This window comes from Seriola lalandi, unplaced genomic scaffold (assembly GCF_002814215.2).
Source record: "Seriola lalandi dorsalis isolate HSWRI2012SDOR001 ecotype SW California unplaced genomic scaffold, Sedor1 jcf7180002054906, whole genome shotgun sequence".
In the NCBI taxonomy this organism is placed as follows: domain Eukaryota; kingdom Metazoa; phylum Chordata; class Actinopteri; order Carangiformes; family Carangidae; genus Seriola; species Seriola lalandi.
Genome location: NW_019525458.1, coordinates 585,044 through 607,543, shown reverse-complemented (window position 1 = coordinate 607,543; position 22,500 = coordinate 585,044). Strand labels below are relative to the sequence as shown.

General features: G+C 49.7%; 1 protein-coding gene across 4 annotated transcripts in view; it reads right to left on the bottom strand.

The window, feature by feature from the left end:
• rev3l (REV3 like, DNA directed polymerase zeta catalytic subunit) overlaps positions 1 to 22,500 on the bottom strand; it is a 52,727-nt gene that overhangs the window by 35 nt on the left and 30,192 nt on the right. For 2 of the 4 annotated variants that reach the window (XM_023430511.2, XM_087169673.1), the window contains exons 9-32: positions 19,719 to 19,864; positions 19,262 to 19,390; positions 18,777 to 19,014; positions 18,186 to 18,328; positions 13,291 to 17,077; positions 11,949 to 12,868; positions 11,745 to 11,830; positions 11,412 to 11,537; positions 10,912 to 11,104; positions 10,700 to 10,814; positions 10,480 to 10,595; positions 10,051 to 10,169; positions 8,758 to 8,876; positions 8,489 to 8,630; positions 7,728 to 7,972; positions 6,581 to 6,689; positions 5,273 to 5,479; positions 5,010 to 5,119; positions 4,375 to 4,489; positions 4,053 to 4,190; positions 3,599 to 3,789; positions 2,883 to 3,129; positions 2,150 to 2,365; positions 1 to 1,143 (exon numbers count right to left, since the gene is read on the bottom strand). The exon at positions 1 to 1,143 is cut by the window's left edge and continues 35 nt beyond it. In XM_023430511.2, the coding sequence (XP_023286279.1) occupies positions 1,003 to 1,143; positions 2,150 to 2,365; positions 2,883 to 3,129; positions 3,599 to 3,789; positions 4,053 to 4,190; positions 4,375 to 4,489; positions 5,010 to 5,119; positions 5,273 to 5,479; positions 6,581 to 6,689; positions 7,728 to 7,972; positions 8,489 to 8,630; positions 8,758 to 8,876; positions 10,051 to 10,169; positions 10,480 to 10,595; positions 10,700 to 10,814; positions 10,912 to 11,104; positions 11,412 to 11,537; positions 11,745 to 11,830; positions 11,949 to 12,868; positions 13,291 to 17,077; positions 18,186 to 18,328; positions 18,777 to 19,014; positions 19,262 to 19,390; positions 19,719 to 19,864 (8,098 nt within the window). In that variant the 3' untranslated portion in view covers positions 1 to 1,002. The remainder of the gene's footprint in view (positions 1,144 to 2,149; positions 2,366 to 2,882; positions 3,130 to 3,598; positions 3,790 to 4,052; positions 4,191 to 4,374; positions 4,490 to 5,009; positions 5,120 to 5,272; positions 5,480 to 6,580; positions 6,690 to 7,727; positions 7,973 to 8,488; positions 8,631 to 8,757; positions 8,877 to 10,050; positions 10,170 to 10,479; positions 10,596 to 10,699; positions 10,815 to 10,911; positions 11,105 to 11,411; positions 11,538 to 11,744; positions 11,831 to 11,948; positions 12,869 to 13,290; positions 17,078 to 18,185; positions 18,329 to 18,776; positions 19,015 to 19,261; positions 19,391 to 19,718; positions 19,865 to 22,500) is intronic. The other 2 variants (XM_023430512.2, XM_023430513.2) reach the window with 2 other exon arrangements.

Here is a 22,500-nt window from a genome sequence, read left to right as displayed (position 1 = left end):
CCACCCACAGCAATGTCCATTAAAAACAAACAAAAAACACCTCCTTCATTATCATCATTTTTTACATTTATACAAATACACAGATCCTGTGTACAGCTGTTCGGGGAGCTGAAGATCAGATCTTGATATAGTTTGATGACAGGTTTTGTTTTGTTTTTTCTTTGCACAGAAAATTGGAAAGTTACATAAAACCATATGCACAAGGAAATAATAGACTCTTCATGACATAAATTATCAAAATACAGTATTGCAACAGTCCCAGATTTAAAAATAAAAACTGAAATGGTTTCCAGTTCCCACTCTGCAGAGTATGAAGTGTCAAATCTGCCAAAATGGACATCAATACAATCGAGGTTAATCAGATGAGAAACGGCGTCCTTTAACAGAAGGCGTAGAAACAGGTTTGATTGCATTCATGGCCGGAGCTTTAGTTTTTCTGATGCTAATGCACAGTGATGTCATAGAGGAGCTATACAGGAAGTATTTACAAGACTGCGGCCGTCATATAAAAATGGAGAAAAGTCTGTTATTGGTTTGAGTGTAGGTCGTTCTTGAGATTTGTCCGGAGCTCGTTAAAAACCGAAGACTTCAAACTGCTACAGCGCATCGACGACACAACACGTCGTCGCCGGGTCGGACTGCACTCGGCGCCGTGATGTCACCACGGACACCGGCCTCACTCAGCCCATAGCAGCTTAATGGGAGATGGCGGCAAACAAGCATGGAGACGAACACGGGCCCCAAGGCGGGGCGGGGGGGGGGGGGGGGGCACTCCCCACAGGAGGCTCAAACCCGACAGTCTGCACACACACACAGAAACACTTGTATAACAAATAACAGTTACAAGACAATGAAAACCCAACAGGGTTCAATCGAAGCACCATTTAAAATATTACAACTGAACGGACAATCAAACACTGAGATGGGGTGAGGGGTGGGGGGGTGAGGGGTGGGCAACAATTAGCACCAAATCATCAGGGAGCGCCAGTGTTCAGGAGCCAATCAGAACTGCTCCAGCAGCTGTCGGAGGTAGGGGGCCTTGGAGAGCTGTCTGTTGACCCGGGCCAGCTTGTAGAGGACGGGACAGTCCAGGGACACACAGGGAACCTGCCGCTCGGCACAGCCACTGCAGTTCCTGCAGATCTGGACACACACACACACACACACACACACACACACACAAGAGACCGGGTCAAAGGTCGGGATCATCACAGACTCCCCCTGTTCCCACTGAGAGGAAGAACAGCCCCCACCACCCCAGGTTCAGATCCTCTCTACTGGTTCACAGAGACATTTGCTCCCACCTCCACATCAGTTACCACATCACAACCAAGCAGCAATTAATCATTAGTTCATTAACTTTAACTGACAGCACTTTGTGACATCATCATCATGTGACGACGCCAAAACATGTTTCACACAGTTGTGGGTTTGGGACTTTTGATTTCACGCTCTTTATTCCCTCCCTTCACTTCCTGTTTGTACAGAAATAATGACGTAGGATCAGAAGTGACGAGAGCAAGTTATGAATTGATCATGGTGTCGGACGGAGTCGCGATGAGCTCCGTGTTTACACTGTCATGTCTTACTTTCTTGTGATGCTAATGTTAGCGTTAGCTCCTTTCATGCTTCTTCCATTCTTCTATCTTATCATTATTTCTTTTTTATTTTCCTGTTATGTCTGTTGTGTACCGTTCTTTTATGCTTCCAAGTGACCCTTGGTAACCACGGTAACCCTGTGTTTAATGTCACAAAGCTATGAACTTTGGGTAATTCCCTCAGGCCAAATCTGCAGAAATGCGGTTAGACACTGAACCCTCACGGACCTAACCAGGTGGACACTGGGGATCGGACCTGTGACACCGAGGGGTTCAGTGTCTTGCACATGTGGACTGGAGGAGCCGCTCTGCCTCCTGAACCACGGATGTGTTTGTTCTCACATTCATCTGCTGCACAAGTTTCTCTGTTCTCACCTTGAATGCCAGATGAACACCTGAGTCCTGACACAGGTGTGACGTGGAAACTTTTCAGGGAAACGAGAGACGTCTGGAATCTTGTTTTCAGCAGTTAAATCTTCTAAAGTATTTCTAGTTGATTCAACATCATCTACACCTCAAACCAAACCCGTCCGGAGAGGATCGTCTCTCACCTTCAGCAGCTGGTCCTGCTGACTCTCCCACTGTCTCATGTCCTGGTAGAGTGTGACGGCGACTCTCTGGGGTTCGGCGCGACACCGCGAGCACACGCCCAGCTGGGTCAGCTCGTCACACACGGGGCAGTGGAGCGTGGTGAAGTACTGGGAGATGGTTCCCTTCCTCCCCACTTCCTCCCCGCCGGCCGCCGAGGAACAGGACGCTTTCTGGACCTGCAGCGAGATGCCGAGAGACACAGACAAAAAACAAAAACCACCATCGTTATACACCTGAAGCTTTACTCCAATAAATACAAACGTATTGCATCAGAGCAGCGACTGTTCGTTCCTGAGTTGAACTCCGCTCCGCCAGCAGAGGGCGTGAACGCTCCGCCAGCAGCCGACTTCAGGACTGACACAAAGACGTGAGACATCAGCGCTGCAGTTTGATGAGTCTCATTCCAGCCTCAGCAGGAAGGAGAGATTTTCTCTTCATCCTTTGTTCTCTCTGCACTAAACACACGGAGGGAAAGAAACTCGCCGCTCTCTGCTGCCATTCTGACCAGGGGCGACATTTTCTCCCTCACGCCAACAGCAGGATCATCGGTCGTTTATCAGTCAGACGTAAAAGTCAATCAATCAAGAATCAATTCTCCAAACTCGAGCTCATTCAGATCCTTTGCTTCTTTTACTCTGAAGGTTTTCATGTTGCTGTATGAGTGAATTATTAAAACACAGGTGTGCTGCTCACCCGGGGGAGCTCCTGGTACCAGCTGAACACGTCCACCCCGATCAGCTGGAACATGCGGGCCAGCGGCGGCAGGATCTGCTTGGTGACGTAGTAGGTGGCGTTGAGCCGGAGGGCGGGTTCCTGTAGAACCTCCATGGGCCGACGCACCAGCTGGATGAGGGGGACGCCGGGCAGCCCGTACACGACCACGTAGGGAACCCGCTCGCCCACCCGTGGCTCCAGGCGCCGGTCGTACGCCATCATACGCCTGAGAGACACAAAACTGGTCAAAACTAATAGAAAACTTGACACGGCTGTTCATGACTGTTTGTACTCGTGTTCTCCTGCAGAGGAAGATATTCTACATGCGACTTTAAATCATAAATATTTCACAATAAAAGCGCCAACATGAAAGATAAGCTGCTGCTGATCGACACAGGAGATAAACTGTAACCACAGCTGAATATTTCCTTCTTACCCAGACTGAATCTGAAATCTGATTTTTTTTTCTTCTTCTTCACCCATTTAGAACTGGGTTGCCTAGCAACAGACTCAGGTACTGTACACGCAGGCTAGTGCAGCCAGACAATGAGCACTGTGGGGAAGGAGTAATTGGATTCACACTGAGTACAGTAACTGTAGTTGACAGCACGCTCTGTCTGTCTCTCACACACACACACACACACACACACACACACACACACACACACACACACACACACACACACACATCTCACCTGGTGAGCTCCAGGGCGGGGACGCAGGCTCCGGGCCGGTACGAGCCGCTGCCTCTGTACTCCTTGGCGAAGGTCAGGTCCTGCATGCTGGCCCGACCGTCCAGAACCTTCGCACACTGACGCTGCACGAACTGCTTCACCTGGCTGATGTCCCGCGTCTCAAACAGCAGCTTAATGGAACGCTCCAGGATCTGAGGACGGCGTGCGAGTGAAGGAGGGAGAGAATAAGAACGGAGGAGTGAGAGATGAAGCAGGATTCGTGTGAAACACGGGACTCTACTTCCTGTTGGATCCCTGGACAGAAATATGATTATGAGGAGTGACGCTATGACTGGACACAGGACGAACACGGGGACGTTTCTGTTTCAGTTTGAGTAAACGAGAGCGGGAAGGAAGGCGGCGTGGAGCACAGGGAAACAGGCGAGAAGATGAAAAAAAAAGGCTTGTTCGTTACCTTGGAAACAGCGGGGCAGCCGTCGCGGCGCACCGTCTCGATCCCTTTGGCGTCAAACACGGGTTCCTTTTGGTCAAGGCTTTCATACATGTATCCCACATAACGCTTCTTTGTCTGCAGCACGCAGGGCAGGTACACCTGACACACACACACACACACACACACACACACACACACACACACACACACACACAGATCAGTCATTACCTCTAAATGTGTCTATGTGTATATGAAGAAAAGACTGACAATTACAGACCGTGTGTGTGTGTGTGTGTGTGTGTGTGTGTGTGTGTGTGTGTGTGTGTGTGTGTGTGTGTGTTACCTTCTCAAACTTGAGCTTGACAGGTTTGGGGTTGGTTGCGGTCACTGCCTCAGCGATCTCGTTGCCGATCTTGAACGCCTGCTCTTTGGTGGCTCCCTTCAGCAGAACAAACATGCTGCAGACGACAAACAGGAAGTGTGTGTGAACACGCCGCCACGTCGTCGGTCAGTTACTGCGGAGCTGAGTGATGAGAGTGAAACACGGCTGCTCCGTCAGCGGCCGACGAGTTTGTCAGCGGAGCAAAGTCGCTCAACTTCCCGCCGACGACGGTTCAGCAAATTTGCAGAAAAGTTGCGGTGGTTGGACAAAAACACAAAGTCGCTCAGAATTCACAGGGATTGGTTGAATTTGCGTTGATTATCACGACATCGCGTCTGTTGTCTCAGTGCAACAGGCCGGAGACCGGACCAGCACAACCTCAAAACTATTATGTGTGTAACTGATGAAAATTAATTAATTAACACCTCCGAGTGAGACAATTAAAAAGTTAATGACAGGAAACCGGACGTGTGTGACTGAGAAGCAGCTCAGGTGTAATCACGGCTCGCTCGCAGTGTTAACGCAGCGTCAGTCAGGGTGCGTGTGTGTTACTTGTATCTGCTCTGGGGACGGAGACGGCGACTGATGCTGCTCACCTGTCGGTGTCGCCGTACACGACGCGCGCCCCCCACTTCTTGGTGTCATTGACCAGCTTGATGGCTCTCTCCAGCGTCTCTCTGGCTTTGTGGACGATGCTGTCTCCGACCTGAGAGCGACAAAGAGACGAGAAACTTCAGTTAGCGTTTGCAGGAACATCAGAAATGGAGCTTCAAAACTAAATCTCATGAATGTATGTGGTTCAGTTAATGTGAGCTCGTCTTCCTCGCTCCTTCCTCGCCGTAACCTCCGGTGAGCTCACCTCCACGCTGGGCATGCGCCCCGAGTAGTTGGCTGCAGCGTAGCCGAAGGTGACGTTGGCGATGAGCTTGAGTCCCAGCTGTCGGGCGTCCAGCAGCTTCATGAGGGCTTTGTCCTGCTTGTAGGTCTTCATGGACTGCTTCACCATGATCCTGGTGCTGAGGATTTCCTCCAGCATGCTGGGCAGGACTCCTTTACGCACTGAGGCCTGGACACAAAGAACCAACAGGTGAGGACAGGTACAGTCTGATTCTGATCCTCTCATACAATCTGATTTTTTTTTTTCCATTTTCTTCAAACTATAGTGAGCTTTAATTCTGAAAAGTTCTGACAGGAAGTTCCAATGGTTCTGTTGCTTGCTTGACAGACAGACCTCTGAACTAGAGGACGAAGCAGATTCCACTTCTATTTTTATCAATCAGTTTCTTAAAATTATCATTTGATTATGTTGTGACCGACATCACAGGTTACGGTCCGACCGCTGATCTCTGTCAAGCTGAACATGAAGGAAGACGACGCCATGAACTAGAATCACCTCCGCGTGGTCGTCTCCCTCCGCCACTAGTTTCAGGTCACTCTGATGTTTATCCAGAGTCGTATAAAATATCAAACATTTCTGGGAATTTTTGTCTTGAGTTATGGCTACAAAATGTTTTCTGAGGTCACCGTGACCTTGACCTTTGACCTCTGACCACCAAAATCTAATCAGTTCATCCTTCTGAGTCCGAGTGAATGTTAGCGCCAAATTTGAAGAAGTTCCGTGGAGGCGTTACGGAGATATCGTGTCCACGAGAATGAACCGAACTCCTCCTGAAACGGCAGAGTTGAAAGGTCACACGCGGCGGTGACGATCTGACGTCACTCTGCACACGCTCGTCACATAGCGATCAGGTGACTACGGGCGACATCACAGAACAGACACGAGGAACATCTTCAGAGCATCTATTTGACTGGCAGCTAACTACAAAATCAAACCAGATCCAGAGCGAACCTGCTCTCCTTCTTTAACAACCTCATCACTCACTGTGCTGTGGCCACGACTGAGTGTGTGTGTGTGTGTGTGTGTGTGTGTGTGTGTGTGTGTGTGTGTGTGTGTGTTATGTAATGAGCCTGTGGCACAGCAGCCAGGGCGTGTGGAGCACAGAGTGAGTGAATGAGAGGAATGAATGGAGGGATGCAGACGTGCTCGCCGCTCGCAGCAGCTGATGATCCGTCGCTGAGAGACGTGATTTATAGCGGGGCCGAGCGGTTTTCCAGGACGGCGTTCGGAGAGGAGCGGTCAGAGGTCAGAGGTCAGAGGGCGCCGTACCTTGACGAAGGCGATGCCGTTGGGTGACACGGTGATGTCGTTGCGGAGCTGGTAGAGGAGCTCGGGAGGAACCCGCAGGGAGGTGCAGCCGAACTTAAACTCGTCAGGCCTGAGACAGAGACATGAGTGTATGAATATCATTCAAGAAAACACATAATCAATCAATCAATCAATCAATCAATCAATCAATCAATCGTTTCGCCCTTTGATTTGGAGAAAGTCTTTGTTCTATTACACAAATTTATACTCGTCCTTTCTGATGAATATCTCTGTAAATGACTGAACAGTATTTACTTCATTCAATAAGTGATTGAATCATTGATCTCTCAGTTTTCAGAAGTGTGTGATCATTAATTAAAAGTCCTAATCATCATCGTGTTAAATATGACACAGATAACGGCTGTAAAAATAAACAAGTAAATGTGTCGTAGTGACAGAAAATGAATCATCTAAAATATATTGTGCTCAAACAAGAGGCCGGTTTCTCTGACTCTGTCAAAAGCAGTTTGGTCCTTGACCCTCTAAAGCCGGACTGTGGGACAAAGAATTCTGGGTAAATTAAGACTTTTTTATTTAAAAAAACCTCAGCAGAAAACGTTTTAAATTTTAATCCTTAAAAACTCTTTCCCTTCTCTTCGCTCTCTCCGTAACGATGTGAACAAACCACAGTCTGAGCCATGATCCTCTGCTGGTTGCCGGGTGCTGCAGGTGTCATCGACAGGCTGTTGGGTCGTATATTGTTTTGGACGTTTGAGTCGATAAAGTTACACACAGGAAAAAAAACCTGTTGCATGAAGCTGCTTCTGTGTTTTATAAAGAAAAGAAAACTAGTTTCAGAACTGAAGACAATCTCCAGCTGTCCTCCGAGCTAATTTGTAAGTCGGAGCCAGCGAGGGTCTGCGGGGCACTTCTCTGCTAACATATGCATATCGGAGGGAGCGGATCATGGCTACGGCTGTTGCTAAGCAACTACAATAATCCTGCCAAAAAAGTTTAGATCTGCTGTGACTTGCAGAGAGCTCTGAGGTGTGAACAACACGCCGAGCTCTCAGCACGTCGGCTCCATTAAAAATAATGAGGGGAGGGAGGCGGCGCCGGAAGGACGCTCTCCTAAACCAGAACACGCCGTGGGTCTGGGGGTCCTTACGTGCCGAGGCTGTCCATGTGGCCGAGGCAGGTGGAGTAGCAGTAGTTGTACGCGATGACGATGGAGGGGTAGAGCGACTGGAAGTCCAGTACGACCAGTGAGTTGCTGTAGAAGCGCGACTCGGGCTCCATGACCAGCGGGAGGCACTGCGGCGCCCTCTGCTGGGCTCGCTGCTGCACGCTGGGCGTCACGGGGATGTAGTTCAGAGGCTTGGCCACACGCAGCATCATGGACTCGACGCGGTACTGCAGGGACAGGAAGAGGAAACAGTGATATATCAAAGCGTTATTTCTTTCTTCTGTCTATCACTCACTCGTCTTCGAGTCAGTGGATCCACCTGCGGCTCTGACAGCTTCATCGGTCCTGCCAGGATTTATTTTTTGGGATTGTTGCGACTAAAATACCTGATTTCTTTTCTTAAAGGTTACAATGTTTTTCGTTTTTTTTTGCAGGAGAAAATAAAAAATTGCAAAAATTGTCGCCATCTTTCTGCCTATGAAACAGCTCCATCCTTCAAGCTTCAAAACCAGAAACAAGGAAGTGAGTCTGCTGACGTACATCGAGGTTGTTGCTCAGGGACTGATGTGATTGGTTCAACTCGCGGAAACTGTGATGACGTTTGACCAAATTTGAGGAAAAGGACTGGTTGAATTTGTGTTTATTATTGCGACATTGCGACTTTCTGGAGGGACTGATTTAAGACTACAGAGCAGAAACCTGAGGGTGTGTGTGTGTGTGTGTGTGTGTGTGTGTGTCGGTACCTGTGATCCTCGGGTCAGAACGTGGAAGAACTGAATCCCGAACAGTCTGGCCAGCTCGCTGGTTCTGCCGATGATGTCGTGCTGCTGCAGAAGCTGCATGGTGCCACACACTCGGCTCACGTAGTGGTCGACCGTCTTCCACCTACACACACACACACACACACACACACACACACACACACATTATACAAGGACAGACTTTGTACTACATTTGTTTTCTGAAAGTTGAAATAAACACGTTCACACGTACGACGCCGTGTGGTACAAACCTGTATAAGTTTGTGCTGTGGTCAAACCAGTCGGACAGCGTGCGGGGACTGTAGAGCGGGAAACGCTGGTGCAGCACGTGGAACGCCACGTTCTCAAAGCTGTAGTTGTTCAAAGTCACCTGTTAATGTTGAAAATAATAAAAAATATTTTAACGAAGTATCGGGAGAAAAGTCGCTCGAATTCAAAGTTATTTGTACAGAAACATCTCATACCAAAGCAGATCAAAGTGATTCACAAGAAAAGAATAAATATAAACACACACACACACACACACACACACACACACAGAGTAGGGTCCAAACGTCTGTGTGGTAATTTGAGAAAACGCTTGACTGGAGAGGAAAGAGTGAGATCAGCTGGGACGGTTCACTGACAGCATGTCTGATACACGCCGAGGAGCCAGAACACCGAGTGCTTTGAAGACCAGGAGGAACATTTTAAACAAACAGCAGGACGCCGACCGAGTTCTGGATAAGCTGTAATCTATGATCTGATAAACAGAGAGGACGGCAGTAATCCGTCTCTGAGTCAGAGAGCCTCCGACTCCAGAAATATTCCGGCGCTGGAGAAAAAGGCGACGTTGATGACGGTGTTGATGTGGTCAGTCACCCGAGGTTACCCGTGGTGGAGTAGGTGGAAAATAACACGCGGCATCGTCCGCCATAATGTACAGTTTGTGAAACGCCCTGAGTTTCCTCGTCTAAATCATACGTCTGAATCCTTTATGACAGTGGCTCCGAACATTTACGTCTTCTGAGCCCTGAAAATGAAACGTTTACTTATAACCACTGCAGACAGACGGACGGACAACAAGCTGAAACATAACGCCTCCGGCTCTGACTGTCGCCGCGGCAGATCCTCGTGGTCGTATCCCTCCGCCGCTCAGACTAGTTCCAGGTTCCATCCTTGAGTCACAGAACGCATGAACCATCTGTGTGAAATTTTGTCATAGTTTCTGTGTGAAGTCTTGAGTAATGGCTAAGAAGTGCTGTCTGCAGTCACACTGATCTTGACCTTTGACCTTTAACCACCAAAATCTATTCATCCTTTAGCCCCAGTGAATGTTTGTGCGGACGGACGGACGTACAGCGCGACAACAAACATGCCTCCGGCTCTGGCTGTCGCCGGCACAGAGGAATAAAAATCAAGTGATGGTGAGAATCCTGACTTCTAGAGAAATCAGGTCACAGCTCAAACAGTGTGTGTATGTATGTGTGTGTGTGTGTGTGTGTGTGTGTGTGTGTGTGTGTGTGTGTGTGTGTGACGGGTGGAGGTCACGCCGGGACACCTGCCTCAGTCTTCATCACCCTCCACAGATTGATGATGACGCGTCCGACGACGTGGATCTCCGTCATGGTGTCGGCTCCGTACTCGTCCGTGTCTGCGCCGAAGCGGTTCTCTCTGGAGTCACCTGAGGACACGAGCCAGACAGACAGCCAATTACAGAAGAGGAGGAGGAGGAGGAGGAGGAGGGGGAGGGGGGAGGAGCTGACAGAGGCTCTCGACTCAGCTGCTACACACACACACACTGTAAAAAGACCCAAACACACATTCACACAAACAAATGCAGGTTCCTGAGATATCGAGTCCACGAGAACGGACAACTGGAAAACAACATGGCCTCCGGCTCTGACTGTCGCAGGCGTGGAGGAATAAAAACTACATATAGCACCTTTGACCTTCTACATTAACTACTGGCGTCGGCGGCGAGCGGCCCCTACCTGGCACTCGTGACAGCTGCTGACACAGGTCCACTCCGAGCACGGCGGCGCGCTGCAGCAGGTAGCCCCAGGATCGCATCTGCACCTCGTATCCTAACAGGATGTCTGGGTCGAACCTGACGAGAGCGCAGCCATGTTAACACAGACGTTTTAGTTTTAAGATCAAAAAATATATAATTATCTCCTACACACACACACACACACACACACACACACACACCTCCTCATGATGCTGATCAGCTCCTGGAACAGCATCTTCTCATCAGTGGCACATTTGACCTGCAGCCCAGAGACGCCCGACCTGACCAGCAGGGGCGCTGTTCCTCTGTCACCTGCTGAACACATTTAAAGAACAGACTCATCGATCTGACACGACCACAAACACCTCAGAGAAATCACACACGAAGACTTAAAAGGAAGCGATATCTTCACCTCCGTCTCTGCTTTGATAGTCTTTGTCCACCACAATGGCACCGGTCAGCTGTGTGCTGTCGACATCAGGCAAGGGGGCGTCAGAGCTGAGGCAGTAGAATAAGGCACATATGGGGTCGAACTCGGGGTCAGGCTCCAGGTCGCGACGAGTTCTTGCATGGAGCTCCATGCCCATCAGGGTTAGGTACTGGACCTGAGGAGGAGGAGGAGAGACATCAGTTTGTGTCTTAAGTCTGCCGCCTCCTGAAACCATATGTGAACCTGCTGGACTTATTTCTAACTGAAGCGATATCAAATGGAAGTCAAGTGGATACGAATATCTAAATATATATATGGTTTCAGTATTTGACACTTTGTGATTGGTGCTACTAAAGTATTGCGGCTCAAAACGCAGCAATTTAAAATAATAATAATAATAATGAAATAAAGAAATCAACTCACTCTGATTTCTCTGATATGAGCGGAGTTCATTAACTAAAGAGAGTCCAGGAGCAGCTCACCTCATGCAGAGCTTTGGCTTCCTGTAAGTTCTGCATGCTGACTTTGAAGCCGTAAGAGTTGGCTATGCTGGGCCCTTCGATCTGGGAGTTTTCTTTCTTTGGCACGTTCAGAGCAGCAAACTGGTTCTGTGGACGACCAAAGAGAATATGAGGAAAATCCAAAATGAACAAGGCAGACGCTTCAGACGGAATCGGGTTCAAACTGATGAAGCAACGAGAAGATGCAGAGGTCTGCACTGGTTTTTCTAACCAGGCCGAACTGGTGAAATGGTGGTTTATGTGTGTGTGTGTGTGTGTGTTTGTGTGTGTGTGTGTGTGTGGGGGGGGTCTGACCTTTATCTGTGTGGTCAGTAACACTCTCCTCAGCGGGTCCGGCTGACTCGTCCTCCTCCAGTGAAGTCTCTGAGAGCCGTGACTCTCTGCAGCAGGAAAGAAACAGACGAATGAGGCGATGGCAGGAAGCAGAAATGCGCGACGACGTCGGTCTGAGATGAAACTCTTGTGTTCGTAAGACGGATCAAATGACTGATTTCTTACCCTGGGAGATGGGCGTGCTGCACACGGGCTCCACGTCTTCCTTGCTCCTCCGCCTCCTCCTCGAGAAGGGGGTGCTGTGAAGGAGATGGGGACTACTCCTGCCATCTTCGCCATTACTGCTGACAGGGAGGCGCGAGGGACTGCGGTTCTCTCCGAGCCGCTCCGGGGAGTTAGAGAGCCGAGGTGACGGCGGTTCTGGAGAGATTTCACTCTGCCTGTTTGAGCCGAGCTGGTCTGGGCCTGAGGGGCTGGGCTGACGGGACTGCTGCCACGGAGGCAGCTCGGGGGACTCTGGAGAGGTGGTTTTATCATCATCATCATCATCATCACCATCATCACCTTTGCCTTGTTCCTCCTGCTCAAGATCCACAGCTCCTTCATCTGAGACTGGACTCACCTGTGAGGATTTACTGTGAGAGCCTGTGTTCTTCAGAGGAGATATGAGTAAGGACAAACTCCGCTTCTTCCTCCTCTGAGGCCTGACACCGGAGAGGTTCCCGCACAGCTCCACCTTCACCGATGGCTGCGCGCTTCTCTCCGGGTTCTCCTCCTCAAAATCCAACCCAGCCCTCCCGTTGTTCTTCAGCAGCCCCGTGTCTCTCCTCCACTTCTGCAGACACTCGTACTGTTTCCTGGCCTCCAGCCACAGACTCACGCGCTCTCGGCTCGGTGGGTTTTTGCAGGGCAGAAGAATCACCTTCTTGTCGCCGGCTGAGGACGGGTCGCGTCGGGCCGGCTCTTTGCTCGCCTCCGAGGCTCCCTGCGCTTGGGAACATGAGGTAATATTGGCGGCGGGGTGCGTCATGGCGGAGAAAGCCGTCTTCCAGAAGCATAGGCCCTCCAAAGAGAGCTCTCCGCTGAACTCTGCTAGCTCCTTCGTCAGTCTGGTGCCCACCGTTAGCTTACGGCCGCCAACCTCCCTGGAGCAAAGACAGACAGTTTAATTATATCATTAACATTACTGTAATAGAATCAAACTAAATCTATTAATGAATCACACGCAATATATTGATCAAATAAAGCAGTTTTACACATTTCATTCCTCATAAAGCAAGCCAGTCGTTTTGAATATTTTTACCTTTGACATTGTTATTCATATAGAGGCAATAATACATTTTAAGCGTCACCATTTTATCTGAGCCACAGAAAGTGGAGAAGCCATCTTTCGAGGAGTAAGAGGCTCTGGAGTCAGATGACTAAGTAAACAGTATTATTTTGAGGTACTTGTACTTTACCTGAGTGCTTCCTTCTCCACTACATCTAATCTATCCGCTGTACTGAATGTGATGTTGTGCATGTGATGATATATAAAATGTCTGGTTGCTGGTGTGTACAGTCTTACATTGGTTTCCCCGGGGCGTCGGAGGGGTCGCTGCAGAAGGGCTCTTGGAAGGTCGCCTCCGACATCTCCAGGTCCAGCAGAGTGTTGAGGATCTCCTCCCGACTCGGAGGGGACATGAGGGGCTTGAGGACGTGGGCTCCGCCTCCCGCCCCCCGCAGCAGCTGGCTCGCCCTCACCTGGGATAGCGAGCCGACGGAGCGGGGGGAGCTACTGGGCGTGGTGGACGTCAGTCCATCCATGCCCTCCAGGAGATCCCCCGTCGGTGAGCCCTCGTGGTCGACGAAGGAGGCGGAGCTTAAAGGCAGCGGCAGGACGGGCTCGAAGACGGAAAACAGCAGCTCTTTTCTCTCACAGTGAAAGTCTTGAAAGGGGCTGAGGCTGTGGGCTTTACATAAAGAGAGGTCCCACTCTCTGCTCTTGATCCGCTCAGAGTCAAGGAACGTGAGGTGATTCGACGCGGACTCCTTGTTCTCGGGTCTGTCGAAGAGGTCGGGGCTCGCGGGCGTCGCTTTGTGCCAGTCTGAGCTCCTTTGAAGCTCCTCCCCACAGACAAACAGCCTGTCCAGTTTCTTCTCGAAGCCCAGGCTCTGAGCGCACACGGCCTCCTGGCTCACGTCACTCAGGAACTTGACAGGTAGATTTTTATCAGTCAGGACAAACTGGCTGCCGCTGTACGGGCTGGAGAACTCCGTCTGATCGATAGCGTTGATATCGAACGTGTAGTTGTGCGGGAGCTCCGGGGACAAGCTGTCCTCTATGAAGTTACAAGCGTCCAGGCCCGGGTCTGACAGAAAGAGGGGGCAGTCGTCCGACACGTTGCCCTCCTGCTTCACTGTCGGATCTGGCTGAGTGCCGCTCGTCTTGCCTTTCCTGATTCGGGGCTTTTTACTCTTGGGGGTGGAAGGTTTCGGCGCCCTGGGTTTACGCTGAGAGGCGGAGGGAGCTTTTCTGGATTTGGCTGGTTTAGCTGTAGGATCTAGCAGCGCTGCGGCCTGAGCCATGGCAGTGGAGTGGCTGTGTGCACCGACCACTTGTCGGGGAAGCGTCTGTCCCTGCTGCCTCTTCTGGAGAAGCTGCTTGAGGACAGTCAAGCCGGAGGGGGTGTCACACAGAGCGGGGATCTCCCCGTTCTTAGGGCCTGAGTGTGGGGAGGCTTCTTTACCGTCTTCCAGTAAGAGTCGACCAGCCAGGGGAGGCGGAGGAGCCGCGCACTCCTCCTGTGACGCCTCCGCCTTCACCACAGCGGTCTGGCAGCTTTGCTGCTTCACATGAGGTGAGAGGCTTCGGTTGACCTCCATGATTGAAGTCTCACAGTCCTCCACCTTTGGCTCTACGGACCGGGCGTCCGAGCTGGAGTCTGGTGTGGGTGGAGTCGGGACGGCGCCCTGGCTGTTGCCGTCTGTGCTCACCGCCCGCTGAAATGGAGGCAACTCCTGAGAGGAGCTCTCAGAAGGAGGCGGCTCATCCTCCGGGAAGAGGAGCTGAGAGCCGTCTTTACTCGACTCAAGGCTTTTGGGTTCTGCCGTCTTCTTTTTGCGGGTCCTCTTCGGTTTGGTTGCGGTTGCGGGACTGTTGCTAGGACCTTCGACCACACCTTTAGTTTTCTTCCTCTGCCTCGCAGCAGCCGCTCTGGGCTCTGCTTCCTCTGGAGGCTTGGTGGTCGACTTGTTTACTTTCCTTCTACTTTCTGCAGGTTTCTTACAGCGGGCAGTTTGACGCTTGTTTCGCGCTCCTGTGGTTGAAGACGCAGCGCGCGGCTTGTGAAAAGCGGAGCTAAGACACGGGTCGCTGAGCGGGTTTATCAGCTGTTCGGAGCCGTCCATAAGAGGGTCGCTCGGGGACCAACAACGGGGGGGCGTCAAGTCCGTGGGGCTCGGGGATTGATCGGAGAGGTATCCCAACTCCACCATGACATCCGTATACTCAACGTCATGGTCATCGGCTAGCTCGCAGTAACATGGGCGAGGGGGCGGTAGAGAGGGGAGGATCGGACCTCTCTGACAGCCTTTAGTCCTTCTGACCCCTTCGCCCTGCCTGACTCGAGGTCTGGAGACGCTGCCGGCCGTCTTCTTATTGGTGGCGTTGACCTTTGTCTTTCGTTTGGGGTGTTTCTTGGCCTTGGGCTCGGCGACGGGGAACCTGACCGCAGTGGATTCCGGCACTTTGGGCCAGAAATCCTTCAGAGGCGCCAGTTTATTGTACAGATCCAGTTTCCCCGGCGTCAGCAGCACCAGCGGCTCCTCGGCGTTCACCTTGGACATCTTCACCAGCATGTTCTTCTGTCCTTTGAACCTGTTGATAATAATGTACTTGATGATGATGGGGGGTTCTTTCTTGCGCCGTTTCTGGTACTTCGCCTCCTGCACGCCGAGGACACCGCTGTCCTTGACCTTGCCGCTGTCCTTGACGGCGGCTGGGTTTTTTGAACGAGCAGCACCCGAGTGTTCTCCGTCCTCGTCGTCGTAGATCATTTTCCGTTTGGCCCTCAGGGTGTATTTACTCCCGGGCAGAGCTGAAGGTTTGGTGCAGGTGACTTTAGCGGATAAATCTTGCAGCGGGCTTAACCTGTCCTCCGCCGTGTCTGTAGCTTCTTCGGAAAGACAGGAAACGGCGGTGGAGTTGGAGAGAGCGGGCTCGGGAGCCTCTGGCTCTGTCCTTTCAGTTTCAAACCCGTCCTCCAGTTCTGGCTCCTCCTGTGCCGCCGTCTGTCCCTCTGTGACGGGCTCATCCTGAACCGGCTCTGCCTCTTCGGCCCTTTCGTCTGGAGGTGGCATCTCTGCGTCCACAGCAGCGGTGATTGAGGTGAAGCTGTCAGAGGTAGAGCTTTCAACTGTGTTTAATTTGTTCCTCTGTCCCGTCATCCCTAACCTTCTTTTATTCACTTTTAGCCTGGACCTGCGAGGCTGGGCTTCCACCGACTTGCTGCACGAATCCGTTAGCTTCTTGCTCCCAGCTTTTTTCCGACTGAGGCAGTTAGAGAGGATGACGCTGGGAAAGAACTTGTAGTGCGCTTCCTGCTGGGCCACGATAGTCTTCTCCGTCTTATTTTCCTGATAGTCCTCGTACCTGATTTTGAGTTCGCCGACGTCACCCTCCTCGCTGTCCTGGCCCATCTCTTCCTCCTGCGGATCGAGGAACTCCCTCTCCTCCATGGGAGACGGGGCGGACGACATGTTCCTCAGGATGGGGCTTTTACCGTCCTTCTGGCTCAGCTCCAGCTCCGTCTTGGCCGAGCAGTTCCTCAGCTCGGAGTAACAGAGAGAGAAGGTCCGGTGGTTCTGGAGAATGGACAGACAGTTTGTTTCTACATTCTTTATGCTGCTGTACTTCTTCCTGCTTTTGGTGACTTGTCCGTTACCAAACGGGAAACTTTCTAATTCTGTCTTATCCAAGGCTATAGAGGTTTTCTTGTCATAGGTGTACAGGGGCTGGATATCCTCTTTGTTTACACAGGGCGACGCCTCGGGGTGGTTGGCTATTTTGCAGGGGATGGGGTGTTTGACCGGCGGGATGTAGGGGATTTCTTTATTAACCCTGAACCCCGTTGAACATTCACTGCTGCTGTCCTGGCTGCTTTTTAATTGAAAGTGCTTGTCGAGCGGCTGCTCCGTGTCCAGCACATGAACCGGTCTGTGCTCCGGGTGCTTGTACTCCAGAAGGGTCTTGGCCGAGGAGGGCGGCTCCAGGTGAACCGTCTCCCCGGGGAAGGGGTTCCTCTTTCCAAGCATCTTTTCTGCGACTATGAGAGAAGACTGAGTCCTGGAGCTGCTGTCCGTTAACGAGGAATCTACGGAAGCAACAGAAGAAGAAGAAGAAGAAGAAGAAGAAGAAGAAGAAGAAGAGGACCGTCAGTCAGCAGATGCAAGAAATAGATTTAAACCTAGTGTTAAATACATGTTCATTTACATTCAGCAATTTTTGTTTCTCATTTGTTATTATTATTATTATTATTAAACTGTACTTTATCAGATGCAAAAAATAAAAAAAGCATATCAGTATTTTATATATATATATATATATATATATCAGCCATCAAATACATATCGTGCCATGAAGTTACAGTTTCCCAGTGTTAATTGTTCATTTATCTCTTGATGTGTGTTTTTACATCAAAATCTGTGTATTTTCTCTTGCTATTCCTCTCGTCCCCTAAACTATAAATCCTGTCGGTCGCCGTGCTGGATCCATGAGCGAGCGATCGAATATCGTTCCCCCCCCCTTTCCTCTCGACCCTTGGTTAAGAAGGAAAATGTCTGGAGTTCGCTCATTTTGCTTTTTCATGCCAAAACAAACAGGAAGCGGCAGGGACAGACAGTGATGCAGAAAACATGAAGGAATCAGGGAGGAAAACGTGGAGTTTGACCTCGGTTTGGTCTTTTGTCACCTCTGAATGAAACATGTGCAAGTGTGAGGAAAGTGTGAGAATGTGCTCTGTTCAGCAGCGGTTTGATTCCCAGACTATGATCTGCACGTCTTCCTCCTACTCTCTCCCTGTATTTCCTGTCGGTCTCGACTGTCTCCATCAAAGAAATGTAAAAAAATTACAGATAAATACAGATAAATATGCAGCGTAATAAGCCTTTAACTTCCACCACGTACCAAACTCTGCCTCCACAGCCACTGCAACGTTTCTGAAGAGTTCATTCAACTCCAGATCATCATTTAAAACCCCAACGTCCTGTATCATCCAGCATTAAATCAAATCTCCCCCAAAATGAAATTGGATCATGCAGCTAAGACCTGGTGTCAACCCAGATGTTTATTGTGCGGCCGCTGTCAGGTCCGTACTGTGATATCCTCCATGGGACATGAATCAGCAGGAGATGTAAGATAAGCATCAAAGCAATCTGACATTTAAGTGCCGTCTCTGTGTGTCTCAGCGTGAGATGACTCACCGCTGTTCTCGTCCGCCGCCCCGTCGAGCTGGGGGATGGACAGGTTGGCGAAGAGAGAGTTATTCCCACTCCACTCCATGTCCTCATCAGAGGACTCCTGCTGCTCCTCGCTGAAGCCGTCCTCTGCCTCCCTCACACCGGGCCTGCACACACGGGAATGACAGGAGCACTGATTAAACGCTGCACGGGCACAGATCACTGTGGACGACCTTCATGCGACTGCTCGCCGTCGGCTGGCTCGTGTTTCAATGGGGACGGTGAAACATACATTTTCTTTCATTTATCTCAATGACAGACTCATTTTGACGCCAATTCGATCGCTTCGATTGTTTGGTTTAGAGTCCTGTGCGATCAATGATGATCAGACAATCAGGTGGATTTCAGGTGAGCATGCATTCACCTTCCTGCTTCCTGTTTCTGACTCATCTGTGCAGTCTGAGGTTTTAGCTTCGCAGAAATGGTAATGAAAACATGTCGTGTGAGCAGTGTTTCTTTTCACATTTAAGTTTAGAACTTGGGAACGTTCCCATGTTCTGCCTACACCTGTTTTAAATTCATCGTCTCTGAGCAGGTTCACAACAACAGACGTGCCTCTGTAAGGACGACCTCTGAGGAGCCTCGTTGTCCCACCGCTGTGACATTATCACGCTGAGCTCTGCCTCCGCTCTGTCCAGCTCCGGCTCCGCCTCCTCCTCGTCACTGTTGCAGTGGTAGCTCCTGGCGCCGGGAAGAGACTGGGGCTGGGAACTCTGCCCGACGGGGGTCCTGCAGAAACCATCGTCCTCCAGGCCGGCCAGCAAATCAATGATGGCGTGGTCTTGGCTGCTGTCTGCACAGACAACAAAAGCAAAGCATTTAAATCACATTTTATCAATTAGCTGCAAGGAACAACTTTAAATGTGGCTAATCGATCAAATCAAGCCTATAAATTGCCTTGAAAAATAAAATAGTATGTCCACAGACTGTCAACAGAAAAACCAGACGATTTATGATGGAAACAGGATTTTAAATATTGTAATATATGTTTGAGGAGAATATCAGACGGTGAGCAGATCAGAGCTGTGTCTGGATCGTACCTAACAGAGGTGAGTGGTTGGATGTTTGGGAGAGCGGGAGGAAGGTCTGACTGTTCTCCAGGAGACTCAAGATGGCCTCCTCATCAACCACAGCCTCCTCCGGGATTTTACCGCTGTTCCTCACAGAGTCTGGAGGAGGAAAAGCAGAAGAAGAAGAAAAAAAGCAGTTAGCACATTTTGATTGAAACAGCGTCGAAGATCCATCAACACACACACACCAGGGCGGCATCGGCCCTGTGTGAGGTCAGTGTGTATGCCACTGGCTGGAGAAACGTCAGTCTCAAGAAGAAGAAGAAGAAAAAGAAGAAGAAGAACATTATTTAAACATGGTGTTATGGGTTAGCCTTTAGCATAGCTGTAGCTGCTCAGTATATACGAGCTCTAGCAGCTAACACGTAGCTCCTCACAAATGTAACTAGCCGCTGCGGCTCAGGTGAGCAGGTTCTTTCTTCCTCACCTGGCTGCGAGTCCCTGTGCACCTCCACAGCGTTGGCAGGAGTGCACAGCGGTCCCTCTGGGGTCAGGAGGTCAGAATGGAGAGTGAGGTCACCGGGTAAATCGTCGTGGTCGTCCTCCCCGTCGCCCACAGACGAAGCTTGTGTTCTGAGCAGAGAGACGATATAAATTAATTTCTGCACGATGGTGAATAATAATAATGATAATAATAATAATGAATAGGTAATTTTACGGCTCCGAGCTTCAGATACTGGGAACAAACTGGGTGCCACTTTACAATAAGACTTCCCTTATAAAGGATTTATAAATGGTTTATAATTAGGTTCTTAATTTGCTTGCTAACACTTTATAAATCATAAATAAACAATTATAAACAAGTTATAACACAGTTTTAATACATTGATGCAGGCGGAGTTAGCACCATTTATAACAGGTAAAAGGAGCCTTGTAGTAACTCAGTAATAAATTATTTGTTTTAAACTTTACAATAAGGCATTTTACCAGGTATTAATGTTTGTAACTAAATGGTTGTAAAAATGAGATGAAACATATTTGTATCGTATATATTTTCTATTTATTGTTTTCTATAATATTTATTCACATTTTATTGTAAATATTTTTTATCTTATTGTTATTTTTTCTATTTATAGCTGTTTCATCTTTGTTTATATTTCTTTGTTATATTGCTTTGTCTATAAAACACTGAAGCAAATTCTTTTTATGTTGAAAACCTACTTGGCGATAAACCTGATTCTGATGTGAGGCTCACTATTTGGCAAGGAACAGATCACTGTTGCCCTTTTATCCTAATGTGTTATAACAGCTTATAAAAATGTTAAACTAATAATAAACTAGTTATAAACCATTCACAAATCCTTTATAAGGACTGCAGACTAATTCTCCCATTTGGCCTGAATGAGTCACGAAGCAGAGGACCTGCTGGTATCTGCCTCACGCCGTCGTGTTTTATTAGCATCTCTTTACTCTGGGTCTTAATCAGGGGAAGTGATCTGTTTACTCTGTGTATGTGTACACAGAGCTGCAAGTGTGTGTGTGTGTGTGTGTGTGTGTGTGTGGCTGCACAAGTGTGGAGAGTGTCTCTCATCTGATAAGTGTGTGTGAGTATGTGTGAGTATATGTGTGTGTGTGTGTGTGTGTGTGTGTGTATGCAGCTAAGTGCGGTGCGTCTGTGTGTTGGAGAGGGAATATGAATGGAAAACGGGCAGGCAGCCAAGAGTGCTCTCAGCAACAAGCTGCCTATCATGCTCCTTTACCCATACTGCCCTGCTGCATCGCCTAGCAACTCACTACCACTTAGTGACTCTGAAATATTGAAATGAAGAGTAAGGATGGGGCGGGCGGGCGCCACTTGCAAGTGGAACAATTTTCCCAGGAATGATGATTAAAGAAAAGAAAGAAAGAAATGGATTTCTGCACTGACTCGAACCCTGTGTGAGGAGGGATCTGATCAGAGCCTCGTGCTCCGCAGGTCGCAGGTTTAAATCCCACAGCGAGCAGGAGGAAGTGAATGTTAAACGCCCTCGAGCCGCTGACTCCTGACTGCGGGCGAGCGTTATCACCTTCTGCAGGATAAATTCAACCGTGGAAAGACGTTCTGATGAAACACGCTGCAGCACTTGAAGTCACAGTCACATGACCAAACGTTCACTCTCTTTAAAATGATGAATGAGCTGAGGACGAATGATAAAAACCCAAACGGGTAGCGAGGCTGATGGAAGATGAATGATTTTCTGTGGCGACGAGCGACGAACACACGACTGTAACTGAACCAAATCAGCGTTTTGGAGTTTGAGTCATCAGCTGACATTTCTCTGCTGGGACTTCACTGCAGCCTCGTTGTCGTTCAGAGACTTTGTTCTGCCGGGGCGCTCCAGAGAGTCGGTGTGCACGTGCCACTGTCTGGCTGCCTCTTAATTAGTCTGCTGGTTAACGACTTTAGAGGCGACGAGGGAGGGAGCCTGGCAGGCGTCGGGAGATTACAGCGGCGATTAACACATTTCGCTACCATGCCACGCCCCCCCCCCTCCCCCCCTCCTCGCTGCCTCTGTTTCACTATGAGGGTTTGAGTGATGGAGATTTTGACCCCCAGCACCATCTCTCTCTAAATATTACAACTTTTACATGTTGTAACATCAGATGAATCATGTGACGCTGGTTCATGTTTTGTTTTTGCCTCGAGGAAACAAAAGCAAAAAAAGAAAAGAAAAAGAAATCTGTTCTTTTCGTTGTTTTTGAATGATATATTATCAGAAGACTCCATCTTCCAAAATATCAGGAAACATTTTTTTCCGCCCAAAACATGAAGGTGTAGCAGCAGGTGAGACGTGGCGAGCGCCGCCGTCGCAACAGCAGGAACAAGCCAACGGCAGCGAGGTGACAGACTGTGTGTGAGTATTAACAGAGACAGTGACCGAGGCGGCCGGGCCCCGGGAGAGCTGCCAGCGAACTGTGTGTGCTCCATCACTCAAGCCCAGCCTCACTGTACAAGGAGAGTCCATGCCCCCCCCCCCCCCCATCCCCCCGACCTCTCCTCTGTTCCCTGTTTGATATCGGAGAGGGTGAATCGGAGCCATCTGGATCTGATGCAGATCACGCACGGCTGCTGAGCCAACTGTACTTTTAGTTGTAACAGGAAATAGTTTCTGCCTAAACATGGTGGGAGTGGGAGGGAGGGGTGTGTGACCTCATCATTTTACTCTCTCCTTCCCCCCTTTCCCACCCGCTCTATACATCTGTTCCGACTCCGTCACTGCTCCCCTCCC